Source organism: Pteronotus mesoamericanus, unplaced genomic scaffold, assembly GCF_021234165.1.
Source record: "Pteronotus mesoamericanus isolate MK-2021 breed Mesoamerican mustached bat unplaced genomic scaffold, CSHL_Meso_final contig_164, whole genome shotgun sequence".
Lineage (NCBI taxonomy): Eukaryota > Metazoa > Chordata > Mammalia > Chiroptera > Mormoopidae > Pteronotus > Pteronotus mesoamericanus.
Window position 1 is genome coordinate 30,457,791 of NW_026555065.1, and position 14,772 is coordinate 30,472,562.

The 14,772-nt window shown below is 40.4% G+C and overlaps 1 protein-coding gene and 1 pseudogene across 1 annotated transcript; both read left to right on the forward strand.

Moving 5' to 3' along the window:
• The first annotated feature begins 2,419 nt into the window (after positions 1–2,419).
• LOC129063091 (actin-related protein 2/3 complex subunit 3-like) lies at positions 2,420–3,586 on the forward strand (annotated as a pseudogene).
• Positions 3,587–7,662: 4,076 nt separating this feature from the next.
• On the forward strand, positions 7,663–9,261 carry CHRM5 (cholinergic receptor muscarinic 5). The gene has a single exon (XM_054565157.1). The coding sequence runs from the start codon at positions 7,663–7,665 to the stop codon at positions 9,259–9,261; it is 1,599 nt and encodes a 532-aa protein (XP_054421132.1).
• The last annotated feature ends 5,511 nt before the right edge of the window (positions 9,262–14,772 follow it).

Consider the following 14,772-nt stretch of genomic DNA (forward strand, 5'->3'; position numbering starts at 1 on the left):
AAATAAACCTAGGGTGATTATTTGCTCTCTGCTCATGCTGACACCCTATAAGTAAACACACTCTCAACAATGGGAACTTTTAAAGTATCAGTAACCAAATAAGAACTCAGAAGGATTCTCACCCCCTAGATAACTACTTATATTGGTTAGGCCAAAATAAAAGACACACTTTTCATTTTCACCAGTAACTTTATTGTTTTGGATATTTTGAGTATGTTCGCTATCTCCCACTAGAAGCCACTAGAAGTCAATAGTAGAGGCCAGGGATGCTGCTAAACATATTCCAACTAATAGCACAGCCCCACAGCAAAAGAATTAATTGGCCAAAATGTCAATAGTACCAAAAAACTTCACAAACCACTTCTGACACATTCGATCAGTCACAGCACCTTCCTCATACAACGCACAAATCTTTTTTTTGCATTTCAGTTGTGTTTTTACCTTTCTTGAAAGCATAATGCACCAAAATTGTTCTGTTTCTTCTTCCATCTTCAATATTAAAATGGCTACACAAAAATTCACCAATTTTGATGTTTTTTATGCATGCTGATGTGACAGCTGTCACAATACAATCTAACAAAGTTGTTTTGAATGAAGTTAAAGACAACTAAGTACTACTAGAGCCATCATATGAAAAAACTAATTGAACTTTTTGGCCAATCCAGTACTCCATTTGCCTTTGCAAAACTTCCCCCCACCCCCACCCCACAAAAAGCGAAAAACATAATTATCCTCCATAAACACAATATTTTTTCTCAAAAACCTTTTAATGATTCAAAAAGTTTATTGTGGAGAACTTTTACACTTGAAATTCAGTTTTCACACTCAACTATGACTCACAGAAAGAGATGAAATCAATCCTTCAGCCAAGGAACCTACCTCACGTCCCAAATATCTTTGTGGAACGATCTGTTCATTTCCAGCAGCTGAGGAATCAGAAAAAAATATGCTCTCAGAAGCAAGGCAGGAAAAATATGCACAGAATAGAGGGAAGCAAAGCTGGAAAGCAAAATGTATGTTAATTTAGGGAGGAGAAATGAAATGTACTCAAATGCCCTTGGATGACAGAGGGATCCAAATGTTACTGCACGTTTTAGCTGGAACGTTCTAGTTTCAGCAGCAACTTGTATAAGCTTTAGTTCATCTTGTCTAGGAAGTTCAGAAATTATCCTCCGCCATGTTACTTAAAGCATAGCTCATGGTTCCACAGCACAGAGCATACGGGGGAGGTATTGAGAAATGTGGAATTGCAAACCCCACCTTTCTGCAATTTCACAAGATCCTCCACATAATTCATTACCATGTTACATTTTGTGATGCACGGATTCTTCGGTTGAAAGGTGCTTCCAGATGATGCCAATACTGCCCATCTATCAACTGCAGCTTGACTAGCCTGGCTGCATGTGAGAATCACCTGAGGAATTTCAAAATGATGTGATGAGCGTGTCTCTCCCACATTGCTTCTCAGTTAACAGGTCTGGCTGGGGTGGGGCCCAGACATCAGCGCTTTTCTAAAGCTCCTGATGATTCTAATGAGCCACCTGTGATATGATGCACTTGCCTACACTAACCCTTCATTTTATAATAATTAAAACCCCAAATTGGCATTGGAATAGGACTTGCTGGTTTCCCTACACTGTTTCATTTGGGGATTCTCAAAACAACTCTGTAAGGTAGATAGAGCAGATATTGTTATACCACTTAACAAATGAGAACACTGGGAACTCAAAATTGGCTGACGGCTGCTTTCACTATGCTAACTTTCAGAGCAGCTAAATAAATGCTATTTCCCTAGATGAGAATAGAGGAAAGTTGAGACCTAAAATGAACGCGGTGGCTGATGTTTTCCATTGTGAGTCTATAGGAAAAGACTGAAAACATCTTAACGATAAACCACCAATTCCAACCTCTTAATTTTATATGAGAACACTCAGGCCCAGAGATTTATCTCAAATCACAAGATTTTAGCCAAAATGAGAACTCAGATCCCCATACCCCCGGTTCATATGTTTCCTACTAGAACATTTCCCAAGTGTGACCCATGGTTCCACAGGATACTAAAAGATGTTCTTCTGGAAAGAGTTAGACATGCTAAGCCACCTCTGGGTTAAACCAAAGTAAATAGTGCCCTTGACTTCAGAACCTCTCAGCCCTCATTGGGCTAAGGTGCCCTCTGTATCTCTGAGAGCTTTATATCTATCTAATATACTGCATTTTCTCAACTTATTTGACCATGGAACCATTTTTTTCAATCAAACATCTTGAAGTAGTCCTATTCTAGTGATCAGACTTTGAGGAAGACTGCGTTAACTTTGGCGCTTATCAAGGTTATTCTACTTTACTGGTTGGGAACAGTTTGCTCTGCCCTAGAGGCAGAACACCAGCTACACAAACTAAAGGGGAAAATATCATTGGCACCATGAAGTTTCTCAAACACCCAGCTGAAGGTAGCAAAAGTATTGCCTCATTGTTTTATCCCACTTTGTCCCATTCCCATGACAGGAAGTCATTTTGATGTCCTTCTTGCCAGATTGCTTGCTGCTTTGTAATGAATAGTCCCCTGTGTCAGGCATTTAGAGAAACACTTAATGTGGATTACCTCACTGAATCCTTAAAACATGCCTATGAGGTAAGGACTCTTACAATCTCCACTTAAGTTTAAACGTCTGAAATTTAGAGAGGTTAAATAATATGCCTAGAGTCATATTTCAAAACTATGTTTTGAACCTGAAGCTGCCTAATGCCAGAGTCACTTGTATAATTTTGAGATGATGTTGCCACTATAAATGAGCTGCTTTTCAATTTATCAAAGTGTTTATTCTGTTTATCAGCAAGAGACAGAAAGAGGAAGACATTTTTAAAGAATCAGTTCATGCAATTGCTGGGGCTAGCAAGTCTGAAACGTGCAGAGCAGGCCAGGGGGCTAGCAGTTCAGACAGGAGACAGTGTCCCAATCCTGAGTCTGGAGGCAGAATTCGCCTTCCTCCTGCCCTGCCCGAGCCAGCAGACGAGAGGCGCTGCGCTCTACCCCACATCCTCCTCATCTGGGCTGGGTGCCCGCTTACCACGCTTCTCTCATGGGCCCCGGCACCAGATTCATTGGAAACATGGCACAGTGGCCTATCAGAAGTCAGTTCAAAGGACCCACCCCTGGAGGGACAAGAAAATACAGGTATCGCGGATGAAGCCATCTATTACTTCAAAGCCAATGTCTTCTCCAAAAACTACGAAATAAAGAATAAAGCTGATAGCACCTTGATACACATTACTCTCCACATTTTTGAGTGTGTAAAGAAACTCCAAAAGTACGATTCCAAAAGCCAAGATGAGAAAAATATATATACGCCGGAAATCATTAATTTTCCCATTCCTGGAGAGCCTAGTTTTCCACTTAATGCAATTTATGCCAAACCTGCAAACAGGAAGATATGTGATAACAGCCTATTTATAGCAGCTAAAGCAAGAGACTGGACTCAGACTTTGTGAGAAAGTTTTTGACCCTCAGAATGATAAACTTAGTAAGCGGTGGACTTGCTTTGACAAGAAACAATTCATGAACAAGAGTCTTTCAGGACCCCAGCAGTAAAGGGAGCCAGGGAAGGCATTTTCTGCAGCCGCGGACAGCCTTTTTACCACAAGATGCACAGTTCCTTACCTTTATTTCATAAAGTTTTGTACAGAAGGGGAAAGAGAACATATCTTTACTGGAAAAGCTGATTATCAAGAATTTGGCCCTGGCCGGTTAGCCTTGTTGGTTAGAGCATTGTCCTGAAGTGCCAGGGCTGTGGGTTTGAACCCCAGTCAGGACACATACAAGAATCAACCAATGAATGCATCAATAGGGGAACAATAAACTGATGTTGCTCTCTGTCTCTCTAAAATGAAAGAAGGAAGGAAGGAAGGAGGGAAGGAAGGAAGAAATTGGTGGGGTGGTAAGAATGAGTTGCGAAAGGGTGATTTGAGATTTTCCGCAGTATTAAGCTAGTGCTTAGTAACTAATAATAAAAACTTCTAATATTAAAAAAAGAAAAAGAATTTTTTCCTCTTTGGAGGACCTCAGTATTTTTTCCTTATGGCCTTGAACAGATTGGATGAGGCTCACCTAAGATATAAAGGCTAATCTGCTTTACTTAAGGTCTATTGATTTAAATGTTATTCACATCTAAAAAATACCTTCACAGCAACATCTAGGTTGTTGTTTGATCAAGCAAGTGAGTACTATAGCTTAATCAAGTTGACACATAAAATTAACCACCACATTATGTAAAATACAAAATCAGAGAAATGTAGATACCACAGTCAAATTTCCTTGTTTTTGCAAATAAAGAATTGGATCATAGAGGATAAGCACCAGTTCATACACATGCATTCACAGGAAGATGTGTGCATCTGAATTCCTGAATCTTTCATAAATTGCTTCCTAAAATTAAATTAAATCCTTTCAAAACACTAATTATTTCTATTTTGAAGACTTTGCTAGAAAAATTCAACAAGCAGTTGGTTCATTTTATTATGTCTCCCCAGACCACTGCTCCTAACGCCCTCGATGTTGGGACAACCTTCATAGCAGATGGAGAGTCTGGAGATAGCGACATGGTTCTCCCAGAAAGGAGAATTTTCTCTCATGTCCACTCTTGTCTCTCCTGCATCCTTCTAGTCTTAGCTCTCACTTCTCAGGCTTCCTGGTGCTTGAGGCCTCCTTTTGCCTCTGAGCTTACAGGCAAGCTCTTCCCTTCTGGGGCTGGAACTCCACCCTACCTCTTTTGCCTAGCTAAAGCCCATTCACGTTTCAAGTCTTGGCTTAGACATTTTTATCTTGATGTGCTTCCCCCACCCACCCCCAACTGGGTTAGATGCCCTTCAGATGTGCCCCTATGGCTTGCAGTACCAACCCCCAGATATTTACCTATATACCTGCTAGGGCCTTGGTCCACAGTATCCTCAGCATGAGTCTATTAAGTAATAGACAGTCAATAAATATAAATGGAAGCAAGGAAGGAAGGAAGGAAGGGAGGGAGGGAGGGAGGGAGGGGAAAAGAAGAAACTTCTGTAGGCCCTTTCTTGCACTGTACAGCTTAGATCTGACAAGTCAAAGACAGTTTGTGCTGACATTTGCCCAGATAATTGGAGGGTATAAAGTAGCTTTGGTCTTTTCAGGTTCTGGTGAGTCTGTGTCTAGGGACCTGGCATTCTTGGGATTCGCTTTGCCAGCTTTTGGACATTGACAATACCAAGGAGTTACTGCTATAAGGTAATGGGAGACTGGACCAGTGTGGTAGCAGCAGGACTAGAAGGGGACCAGTGAAAGTAGTATTTCATAGGTAAATTGGACTGCACAGGATTGCACTAGTTGGGATGTGAAAGAGAAGGTTACAAGATGAGGAAAGTGGGAGAGAATCTGGTTTCTGTTACAAGACAGTATCTTCAATTCCATATTGAATTTGAGATTTTAAAAAAACTAAAAATACAGTTTAAAATATTGCAATATAAAACAAAGAAAATCTATAGCCCTTCACAAATTTGTCATCTTTGTGTCAATACTGTTATCAAAGAAGTGTCAAAACCGACCAGCAGGCAGAGCAGGTATTGCCACATGGCATGCTTTAAGGGTCAGCAAAGAGTCTTCTCTCTTCGCTACCATCATGTCATGGTGCCTGGAATTTTGTAATGGTATTTTCATATATCATCACATTACATGAAGATATTATCTATCTGAAAGGAAAGATAAGAAATGATAACTGGTTACCTCTGGAAAAAGGGGAGTAGGGGCTTGGAGGTCAGAGGGAGGAGGGAGACCTATCTTTTATCATTTTCCATTTTGTACTCATCAAAGCTTTTATCATGTACATAAATTTTTAAACTAGAAAAGAAAATTTTCTTTTTATTTTTAAAAGTTAGAATTTGTCAATGGATAATTGAATAAATTATTGTATAACCTTTAAGTGAAATAATGAGCAATCATTAAAATGCAAAAAAAGTTTTGATCCAAAAGATGTACTGATACAAAAGAAGTCCATGATGATTTGTTAAGTAAAAAACAAAAAATCGGAGTGTAAACAATAAAGATTCACCCATTTAAAAATAAGTGTATTTAAATGTTGGTTAGATATCCATAGGGAAAAGCTGTCAAAATACACGCTAAACTCTTAGTATTGATTACCTCTGCAAGACCACACTAGAAGAGACTTCTTTTTTTTTCAAAGATTTTATTTATTTACTTTTTAGGGAGGGGGGAAGGAGAAAGAGAGGGAGAAAAACATCAATGTGTGAGAGATACATGGATCTGCTCCCTCTTGCACACCCCCAACTGGGGACCTGGCTTGCAACCCAGCCATGTGTCCTGACTGGGAATTGATCCAAAAACCTTTCAATTTACAGGCCAGCACTCAATCTACTGAGCCACACCAGCCAGGGCTAGAGGAGACTTTTGTTTTCTGTTATGCATTTTGACAGTGCTTCAATTTTTACAAGACGTATATTGTTTTATAGTCAGATTTTTTTAAAAAGATATTTGGGTGGTGAACACATAATATAATATGCAGATGATGTATTATGGAATTGTATACTTGGAACCTAAATAACTTTATTAACCACTGTCACTCCAATAAATTCAATAAAAATTTTTTAAAATTATGTGAATATAAAAAATAAAGTATAGCATAAGGAATATAGTCAATAATATTGTCATAACTATCTATGGTGTTAAATGGGCACTAGATTTATCAGGGTGATCTTTTTGTAAGTTATAGAAACGTCTAATCACTATGTTGTACACCTGAAACTAATATAATATTGTGTGTCAACTATAATTGAAAATTTTAAATTATTTTTAAAAGAAAAAATAAAAATAAATTAAAAACCAAAAAGGAAAGATAGTTTTAAAAATTTCTATAACATTGTAAATAGCCAAAGGCAGGGTCAATTTCAGCAATTGAGGCAAATTTCAAAACCCTCTAAATGAAAACCAGGTACCCACTGCAAGTTTGTGCATTAAGTCAGGATGACATTTTGTAATATACTGTGTTGGCTCACAACAGTACCTCAATAATATTTAATAATTAAATTTGTAATTAAACTCAATAATGTCAATAATGGACTATGCAGTTAACATAACTTGTCTTTTTCTCCAGTGCATGACAAAGTACTTATCACTGGGAGTTTTAAAAATGTCTTCCCTAAACCATCGTAGTATAAAGTAACAAAGTCACTTGCAGTCCCCTCCCAACAATCCAAGTCTTCTCCTGTCTTTTCCTTTGCTCATCTTCCCAGACCTTTTTAAAGTTGCCTTTGGGAACCACAAGAGGGCACCAGCCTCACGTACAAGAAAGGTGCTCAGGCATTATTAATCATAAAAAGCAAAAGGATGATGCCCTTATAAAAATATTATCTAATGGCAGTGGGGGGAAAAACACAATAAAAATAAAATATTTTTAAAAATATAATAAACACTTTTGACATTCCAGCATCTTGCCCCAAATGTGTGTGGGACCACATTTAATATTTTGTTTGAAATTATAAACAATGAGAGGAAAAAGAAATTCATGCTGGTATGTGAAGATAATGTATTTCCTCTCTTCCAGATGCTGTCCCAGAAGAGGTGTTAGATAAAAAAGAGAACAGTATCGAACCTGACTTACTCCTAATGCAAATTCTTGCACCAGAATGGAAGGAGAATCTTACCACAATGCAACTACTGTCAATGGCACCCCAGTAAATCACCAGGCTTTGGAACACCATGGGTTGTGGGAAGTCGTCACCATTGCAGCTGTGACTGCGGTGGTAAGCCTGATCACCATTGTGGGCAATGTCTTAGTCATGATCTCCTTCAAAGTCAATAGTCAGCTGAAGACAGTTAACAACTACTACCTGCTCAGCTTAGCCTGTGCAGATCTCATCATTGGGATCTTCTCCATGAACCTCTACACCACCTACATCCTCATGGGCCGCTGGGCTCTCGGGAGTCTGGCTTGTGACCTTTGGCTTGCACTGGACTATGTGGCCAGCAACGCTTCCGTCATGAACCTTCTGGTGATCAGTTTTGACCGTTATTTTTCTATCACAAGACCCCTGACATATCGGGCCAAGCGTACCCCAAAGAGGGCTGGCATCATGATTGGCTTGGCCTGGCTGATCTCTTTCATCCTCTGGGCCCCAGCGATCCTCTGCTGGCAGTACTTGGTTGGGGAGAGAACGGTACCTCCAGACGCATGCCAGATCCAGTTCCTGTCTGAGCCCACCATCACTTTTGGCACTGCCATTGCTGCCTTCTACATTCCTGTTTCTGTCATGACAATTCTCTACTGTCGGATCTACCGGGAAACAGAGAAGCGGACCAAGGACCTTGCTGACCTGCAGGGCTCTGACTCTATAGCTGAAACTGAGAAGAGAAAGCCAGCTCACAAGGCTCTGCTCAGGTCCTGCTTCAGCTGCCCTCAGCCCACACTGGCCCAGAGGGAAAGGAACCAAGCCTCCTGGTCATCCTCCCGCAGAAGCACCTCAACCACTGGGAAGCCATCTGAAGCCACTGGCCCAAGCACTGAGTGGGACAAAGCTGAGCAGCTCACTACGTGTAGCAGCTGCCCCTCCTCAGAGGATGAGGACAAGCCCACCACTGACCCTGTCTTCCAGGTCGTCTACAAGAGTCAGGCCAAGGAATGCGCAAGAGAAGAATTCAGTCCTGAAGAGACCGAGGAAACTTTTGGAAAAAGTCAAACTGAAAAAAATGACTATGACACCCCAAAATATCTCCTGTCTCCAGCAGCTGCTCATAGACCCAAGAGCCAGAAATGTGTAGCCTATAAGTTCCGACTGGTGGTCAAAGCTGATGGGACCCAGGAGACCAACAATGGCTGTCGCAAGGTGAAAATCATGGCCTGCTCCTCCCCAGGGTCCAAAGACCCTTCAACGAAAGGCCTAGATCCCAGCCTCAGCCATCAAATGACCAAACGGAAGAGAATGGTCCTTGTCAAAGAGAGGAAAGCAGCCCAGACCTTGAGTGCGATTCTCCTGGCCTTTATCATCACATGGACCCCTTATAACATCATGGTCCTGGTGTCCACCTTCTGTGACAAGTGTGTCCCAGTCGCCCTATGGCACTTGGGTTACTGGTTGTGCTATGTCAATAGCACTGTCAACCCCATTTGCTATGCCCTCTGCAATAGAACCTTCAGGAAGACCTTTAAGATGCTGCTTCTCTGCCAATGGAAAAAGAAAAATGTGGAAGAGAAGTTGTACTGGCAGGGGAACAGTAAGCTCCCCTGAAAAGTTAACTCCCTTCATAGAATGACCATCACCCACTTCCTCTGAGGATGGCCAGCTGATTCTGGTTTATTTTCAAAAAAGACATGTCACTTTTAAAAAGGTTTTATTTATTTACTTTTAAAGAGGGGAAAGGGGGCTGAAAGAGAGGACAGAAACTTCAGTTGGTTGCCTTTCGCACTCCCCCAACTGGGGACCTGGCCCACAACCCAGGCATGTGCCCCGACAGGAAATCGAAGAAGTGACCTTTCGGTTCATAGCCCAGAGCTCAATCCATTGATCCACACCAGCCAGGGTGATATCTGTCATTTTGAGTCCTTGAGGACTCTGTAAAGGCTTGAGGTCTGTCACCAAAAGAAAGGAGTCACATCTGCCACAATTGCTGCCATATGGAATTATTCTTGTCTGTGGCTAAGGTCACCTGATGCTGCTATAGTCTGCCATTGAACTAAATAGACAGACTTGTGGCCCTTCACAGGAGGAGAGGCATGCTGGAGCACAATGAATAATGACTGAGGGAACTTTCATCTGACCTTCTGTGGGAACAGCAGGAAGCAGTTGGAAACCTCTCCCTTGTGGAAACCTGTCATAGACTTTTGTGCAATATATATGTGTCCTATGAAATTGTCTTGGGCCAGTGAGAACCAGGAGAATGTAAGTCAGTGTTGCCCAGTAACAAGAGTGTCTTCAACTGGCTTCTAAGGCTTTCTTTATAAAGGGATCAGTATTTATTTACAAAGTATTTATTACACAGCTATTATGTGTTCTGTGCTATGGTATGTTTTTCTGTCCCTACACCTGAGTGAACCTCTTGCTCTTCCCTTACATAACCAATGGCACTTCCTGGTCCCCACTGAAATCATGTTGGTCCCCATGCTTCCTTTCAGAGTTCTGGGTCTGATCACACCCAGTCCTAGAGAGAGCCCCCTATTCTGTTAATAAGATGATCAAGTCTCCACCGTCGGTGGTTTTAGGTTTTACCAGTGGGTATTTTTCCCTTTTTTTCTAAACAAAAATTGCGCATTCTATTTTGTGTCCTTTTAAACCCATCTATTCATGCACTGTCCATAGGAAAACTAGTTGTAACACCGCCCTTCACTGAGTAAAGATCTTCTCCAGGTTATCTCATCAGGGTTCTCTTAAATTGTTTTCAGAGGTCTTCCTTTCTAATGCCTTTGCAAGGCAAACTTGAGGCAAAATGTGGAAAACATTTGATTTCACACTCAGGCACAAGCAGGCCACTGTGGAGCCTCCAGCCAAAATTGGAAGGGCAGCAGGGGAAAGGTTTTATTATTTATTAAATAGGTCCTTCAGTCATGGTTCAGAAATGACTTACTTATTCATTCCTCTCCAAATTCATTGTCAAAAATGAGAGTCTCGAAAACTACATTTGAGGTCCGGTGAAGCTGGCTATGGTTTTAAGAATGAAAGCCTCATCTTTAAAATGCTGTAGGTCACAATAACGTATGAAAATAAAGCAGTTATATCAACATATACATTAAAGTATCAGGATCAATATAAACCAAATTACCAATTTGATTGAAATCTCTGTGTACATACAGTCTAAGATGTTTCTCTGATAATTCTGAAAATAAACCTGTGTGCAAGAAATTGAAACTATAAAATAGTGCATACGATTAATGAAAGATCCACAAGGAAAGCAACAGCATAGTACTCAAGGAGGAATTCAAAGATGTTGTAGTTCTGCCAGATAGAAACTCCTTATTTAACCTGTTGATTATATCTGCATTGTTTTTAAAAGTTTCGACTTCATTTTACTTACATAGTCCAGCTCTTTCTCAGCCTCATTTGCTAAGGAGATGTAAAAATAGCTGCTTTAGTTATCCTGGGAATTTTCATGTTCTTGAGGATAGGAGAGTTTTACCCTAGCACTGAAGAGCAACTCAGCTGCTTACACAAAGTCCCAAGACTCCTTCAGGGCAGTAGAAACCCGGGCCACTCCTCTGGCCCTATAGTGAGTCAATGTTGAGATGTAACATCTTGGGAGCAATGCAGCTGCTGAGCCTTTGTGAAGAACAGGTTGACACCTGCCAAGAATTTGGTAGAGAACATTAGTTAATTGGCTCAGTCCTTCAGGACAGAGGCTCCCAGGCCTTTGTGATGCCAACAGGGTGTGACTTCATAAGCAAACCTACTCCACCAGCTTTAGATAAATAGTTGGGTTTTTTAGTTTAAGGGTTTGGTTCCTGAGAAAAACAAAAATCCCTCCAAGAGAATAATAGCACTTTAGGCCCACATTGGACATTCACTGTTCACATAAAGCAGAGAAATAAGCTAACTCAAACAAAAGAACTCAGAACTTGAGGTGGGGTTGGGGGATGCGGGGCGGGGGGGGGGGACAAGGGCGCGCGTGCGCACACACCTGTGGTGTTTGAAGTACAGTTTTCACACTTTCACACTCTACAGTTGCCTGTGGACTTAGCTTTTTTGTTCATCATATGTGAAATTAACTGAGATCTATGCTTCCCTATCAGCTTTTGGAGATGGCCAGTTTTGCTGATTCCTATGCCCTTTGACATAGACCAAAAAAAAAAAAAAAGGCCCAACTATTAGGGGAGACTAACCAGCATAGGGCCTCTGGTGGGGCCCTCAGAATGGAGACCCAAATGTAAACTTCAGGGACCTGGCTGGTAGGTCGGGCATGGACTAACTGCAGATCTTAGACCTATGTCCCCAGTTTCCCAAGCTCTGTCTATGGTAAACTATGTACAGCTTTGTTTGACTAGTTACCTACTGAATGCTGTTACATTGCTAATATTGTGTTTCTCCTTATCTGTGAATCTGGTGGCTTGTTGAGGAATCTCTTTTCAGTACAATTTTTGGTTAAAGCATTTTGTCAGTATTCCTGGCTTCAGCTTTGCTCCTTTGGTGAATGTCCCTTGAGGGAGATGCTGATGTTCGGCTCTTTGTAATTGTGAAATCTGTACCTAATGTCTGGATTGGAATATCCAGTTGTCTACTATAAACACTGGAATTAAAGCAAAGGATGTGAGGACTGGACTGCTTTTCTGTATCGTATGAGCATCATGCTGGAAATTAAAGGCATTTAACCACACAGTAAGTAGTCCAGTTCAAAGCATTTCAATGAGAAAATGGTTTCAGGTTAGCTTGATAGACCCATTTATATTAGAGATCCCACAGACACTTATTTGCATTGGCCTGGCCTTTTAAGAAGGGAGGGATTGATACACAATATATATACACATCCTTCTTGCTACCTTAGTGATTTTCTCCCTTTCCTCGCAGTTACCAATGACCAAATTAAGACGAAATAATGATGGCAAGATGCCTGTGACTAAAACGGTCCCCTTTTTCCTCCAGGCCAAGGGAGATGGGGCAGACCTCACACCACAGCCCTTTAGCTGGTACAGACCCCGCAACAAAACAGCAGCAGCATTTCCTCCTCAACTGTTCAAAAGGCTAGTGCCCTAATCATTTCATTGTAAGTGATACAAATTTCCATCTCCCCCATGCCATTTCAAGCAGTACAGTCTGAAATTACACAAACTCTTACCCATTAAGAACCCCAGACTGTGAATGGTGGAGAAAAGGAAATAAAATTTTTTTTAAATACTTTATTTATTTCTTTTTAAAGGGGAAGGGAGGAAGAGAGGGAGAGGAACATCAATGTGTGGTTGCCTCTCACACCTCCTCTACAGGGCACCTGGCCTGTGACCCAGGCATGTGCCTTGACTGGGAACTGAACTAGTAACACTTTAGTTTGCAGGCTGGCACTCAATCCACTGAGCCACACCAACCAGGGTGGGAAATAAATATTTTAAGTATCAAGGAAGGAATCAGAAGGAAATTTAAAAACAATTTTTTTTCAAAATAGTTTTAAATTTAAGAGAAATGTTGCAATATTAGTACAAAACGACTCCTATATCCTTCACCCACATTTCCCCATTGTTAACATTTTGCCACATTTCAATGCTGTCTGTTTTTGTGTGCATCCACACATATTTTTCTGCAACCATTTGTAGTTAAGTTGCAGGCATTGTGTCCACTGACCTCTAAATGCTTCAGTGGATATTTCTTAAGGAAAAAAAAGAGTGCTCTGGCTGGCATGGCTCAGTTTTGGGGGCATTAAACCTCAAATCAAAAGGCCATGGGTTCAATTTCCAGTCAGGGCACATGCAGGTTCAGTCCCAGTGGGGGCACATACGGAAGGCAGCTAATCAATGTTTCTCACATCAGTTTTCTCTCCCTCTCTTCCACCCTTACCCTCCCTCTAAAATAAAAATTTAAAAAATTTTTTTAAAAGAACAAGGAGATTATCTTACATAACCACAGTACAAATATAAAAATCGGAAATTTAACACTGCTACAATATTATGTAATACATAATTACATAATACAATCCATACTCAAATTTTACCTGTTGTCCACGTGATGTGTAAGAATTTCTTTTCCAGTCCAGGATCTAATTCAGAATCACACATGTAGTTGTAATGTCTCTTTAGACAACTTTAATCTGGAAGAGGTCTTCAGCTTTCCTTTGTTTTTCATGATATGGTAATTTTTTAAGAGTATATTCAATCCAATTTTTAAAAATAATATCCATCATTCATGGGCTTGTCTGATTTCTTTCTCATTAAAGTCAATTTCATTTGTTTTGATTTTGGGCAGCAGTATCACACATGTGATACTGTGTCCTCAATGCATCACATCAGGAGGATGTGATGTTTATCCCATTTTTTGGTGATGTTATCACTGATCACTTGGTTTAAGTGTACCCCCCACTCACACCCAGCTTTCTCCACTATAAATTTACTATTTTCTCTCTGTAATTAGTAAGTTGGAGAAAGAGACTTTGAGCCTATATAAGTATCCTGTGGGTCATCAAAGTTTTCACCCAATGATTACAGCATCTATTTATTATTCTTACCCAAGTAAGTTATTACTATGCTGATTGCCAAATAGTTGGCGTTCTTCTGTGGGAATGCTTTTTCTTTCTTTCTGATTTATTTAATTATGTACTTATCATTATGGACTCATCAACTCTTATTTTAGTAATTGGTTAAAATCCATTACTGTCATTATTTCAATGCTCAAATTGTTACAAATTTAAGCAGTGAGAGCTTCAAAATGCCTCCTGTGACCCTTTGACATATCCTAACCATTTTTTGAGCACTCCCTTACTTTCTGGTACCACAAAAAGTTCCAGGCTTATCTTTATTCTCCCTACCCCAGGCAAGGAATCAGTCATTTCTTCAGGGAGTCCTGGTTTCATTAAGTAGAGAGAGTGGTACCTGACTCAGATCTGGACTCAGGATATATTCACCGCTATTAGGCCCTTTTAGTGGATGAAACTAAGAAATATGTACATACAGATACTTATTAAAAACAATGAATTCATATTAACATCTGCAATTCCAATCCTATACCACAAGGTTCTGCTTTTTCCATATTTGTATCTCATTTCTCCAACAGTGAGAATCATCATTTGCTCATTTGCTCAATCCTGTAAGAGCTTCATAATTTTAACATCCC

Coding starts and splice junctions, on each gene's coding strand:
- CHRM5 (XM_054565157.1), top strand. CDS start 7,663: ATGGAAGGAGAATCTTACCACAATGCAACTACTGTCAATGGCACCCCA.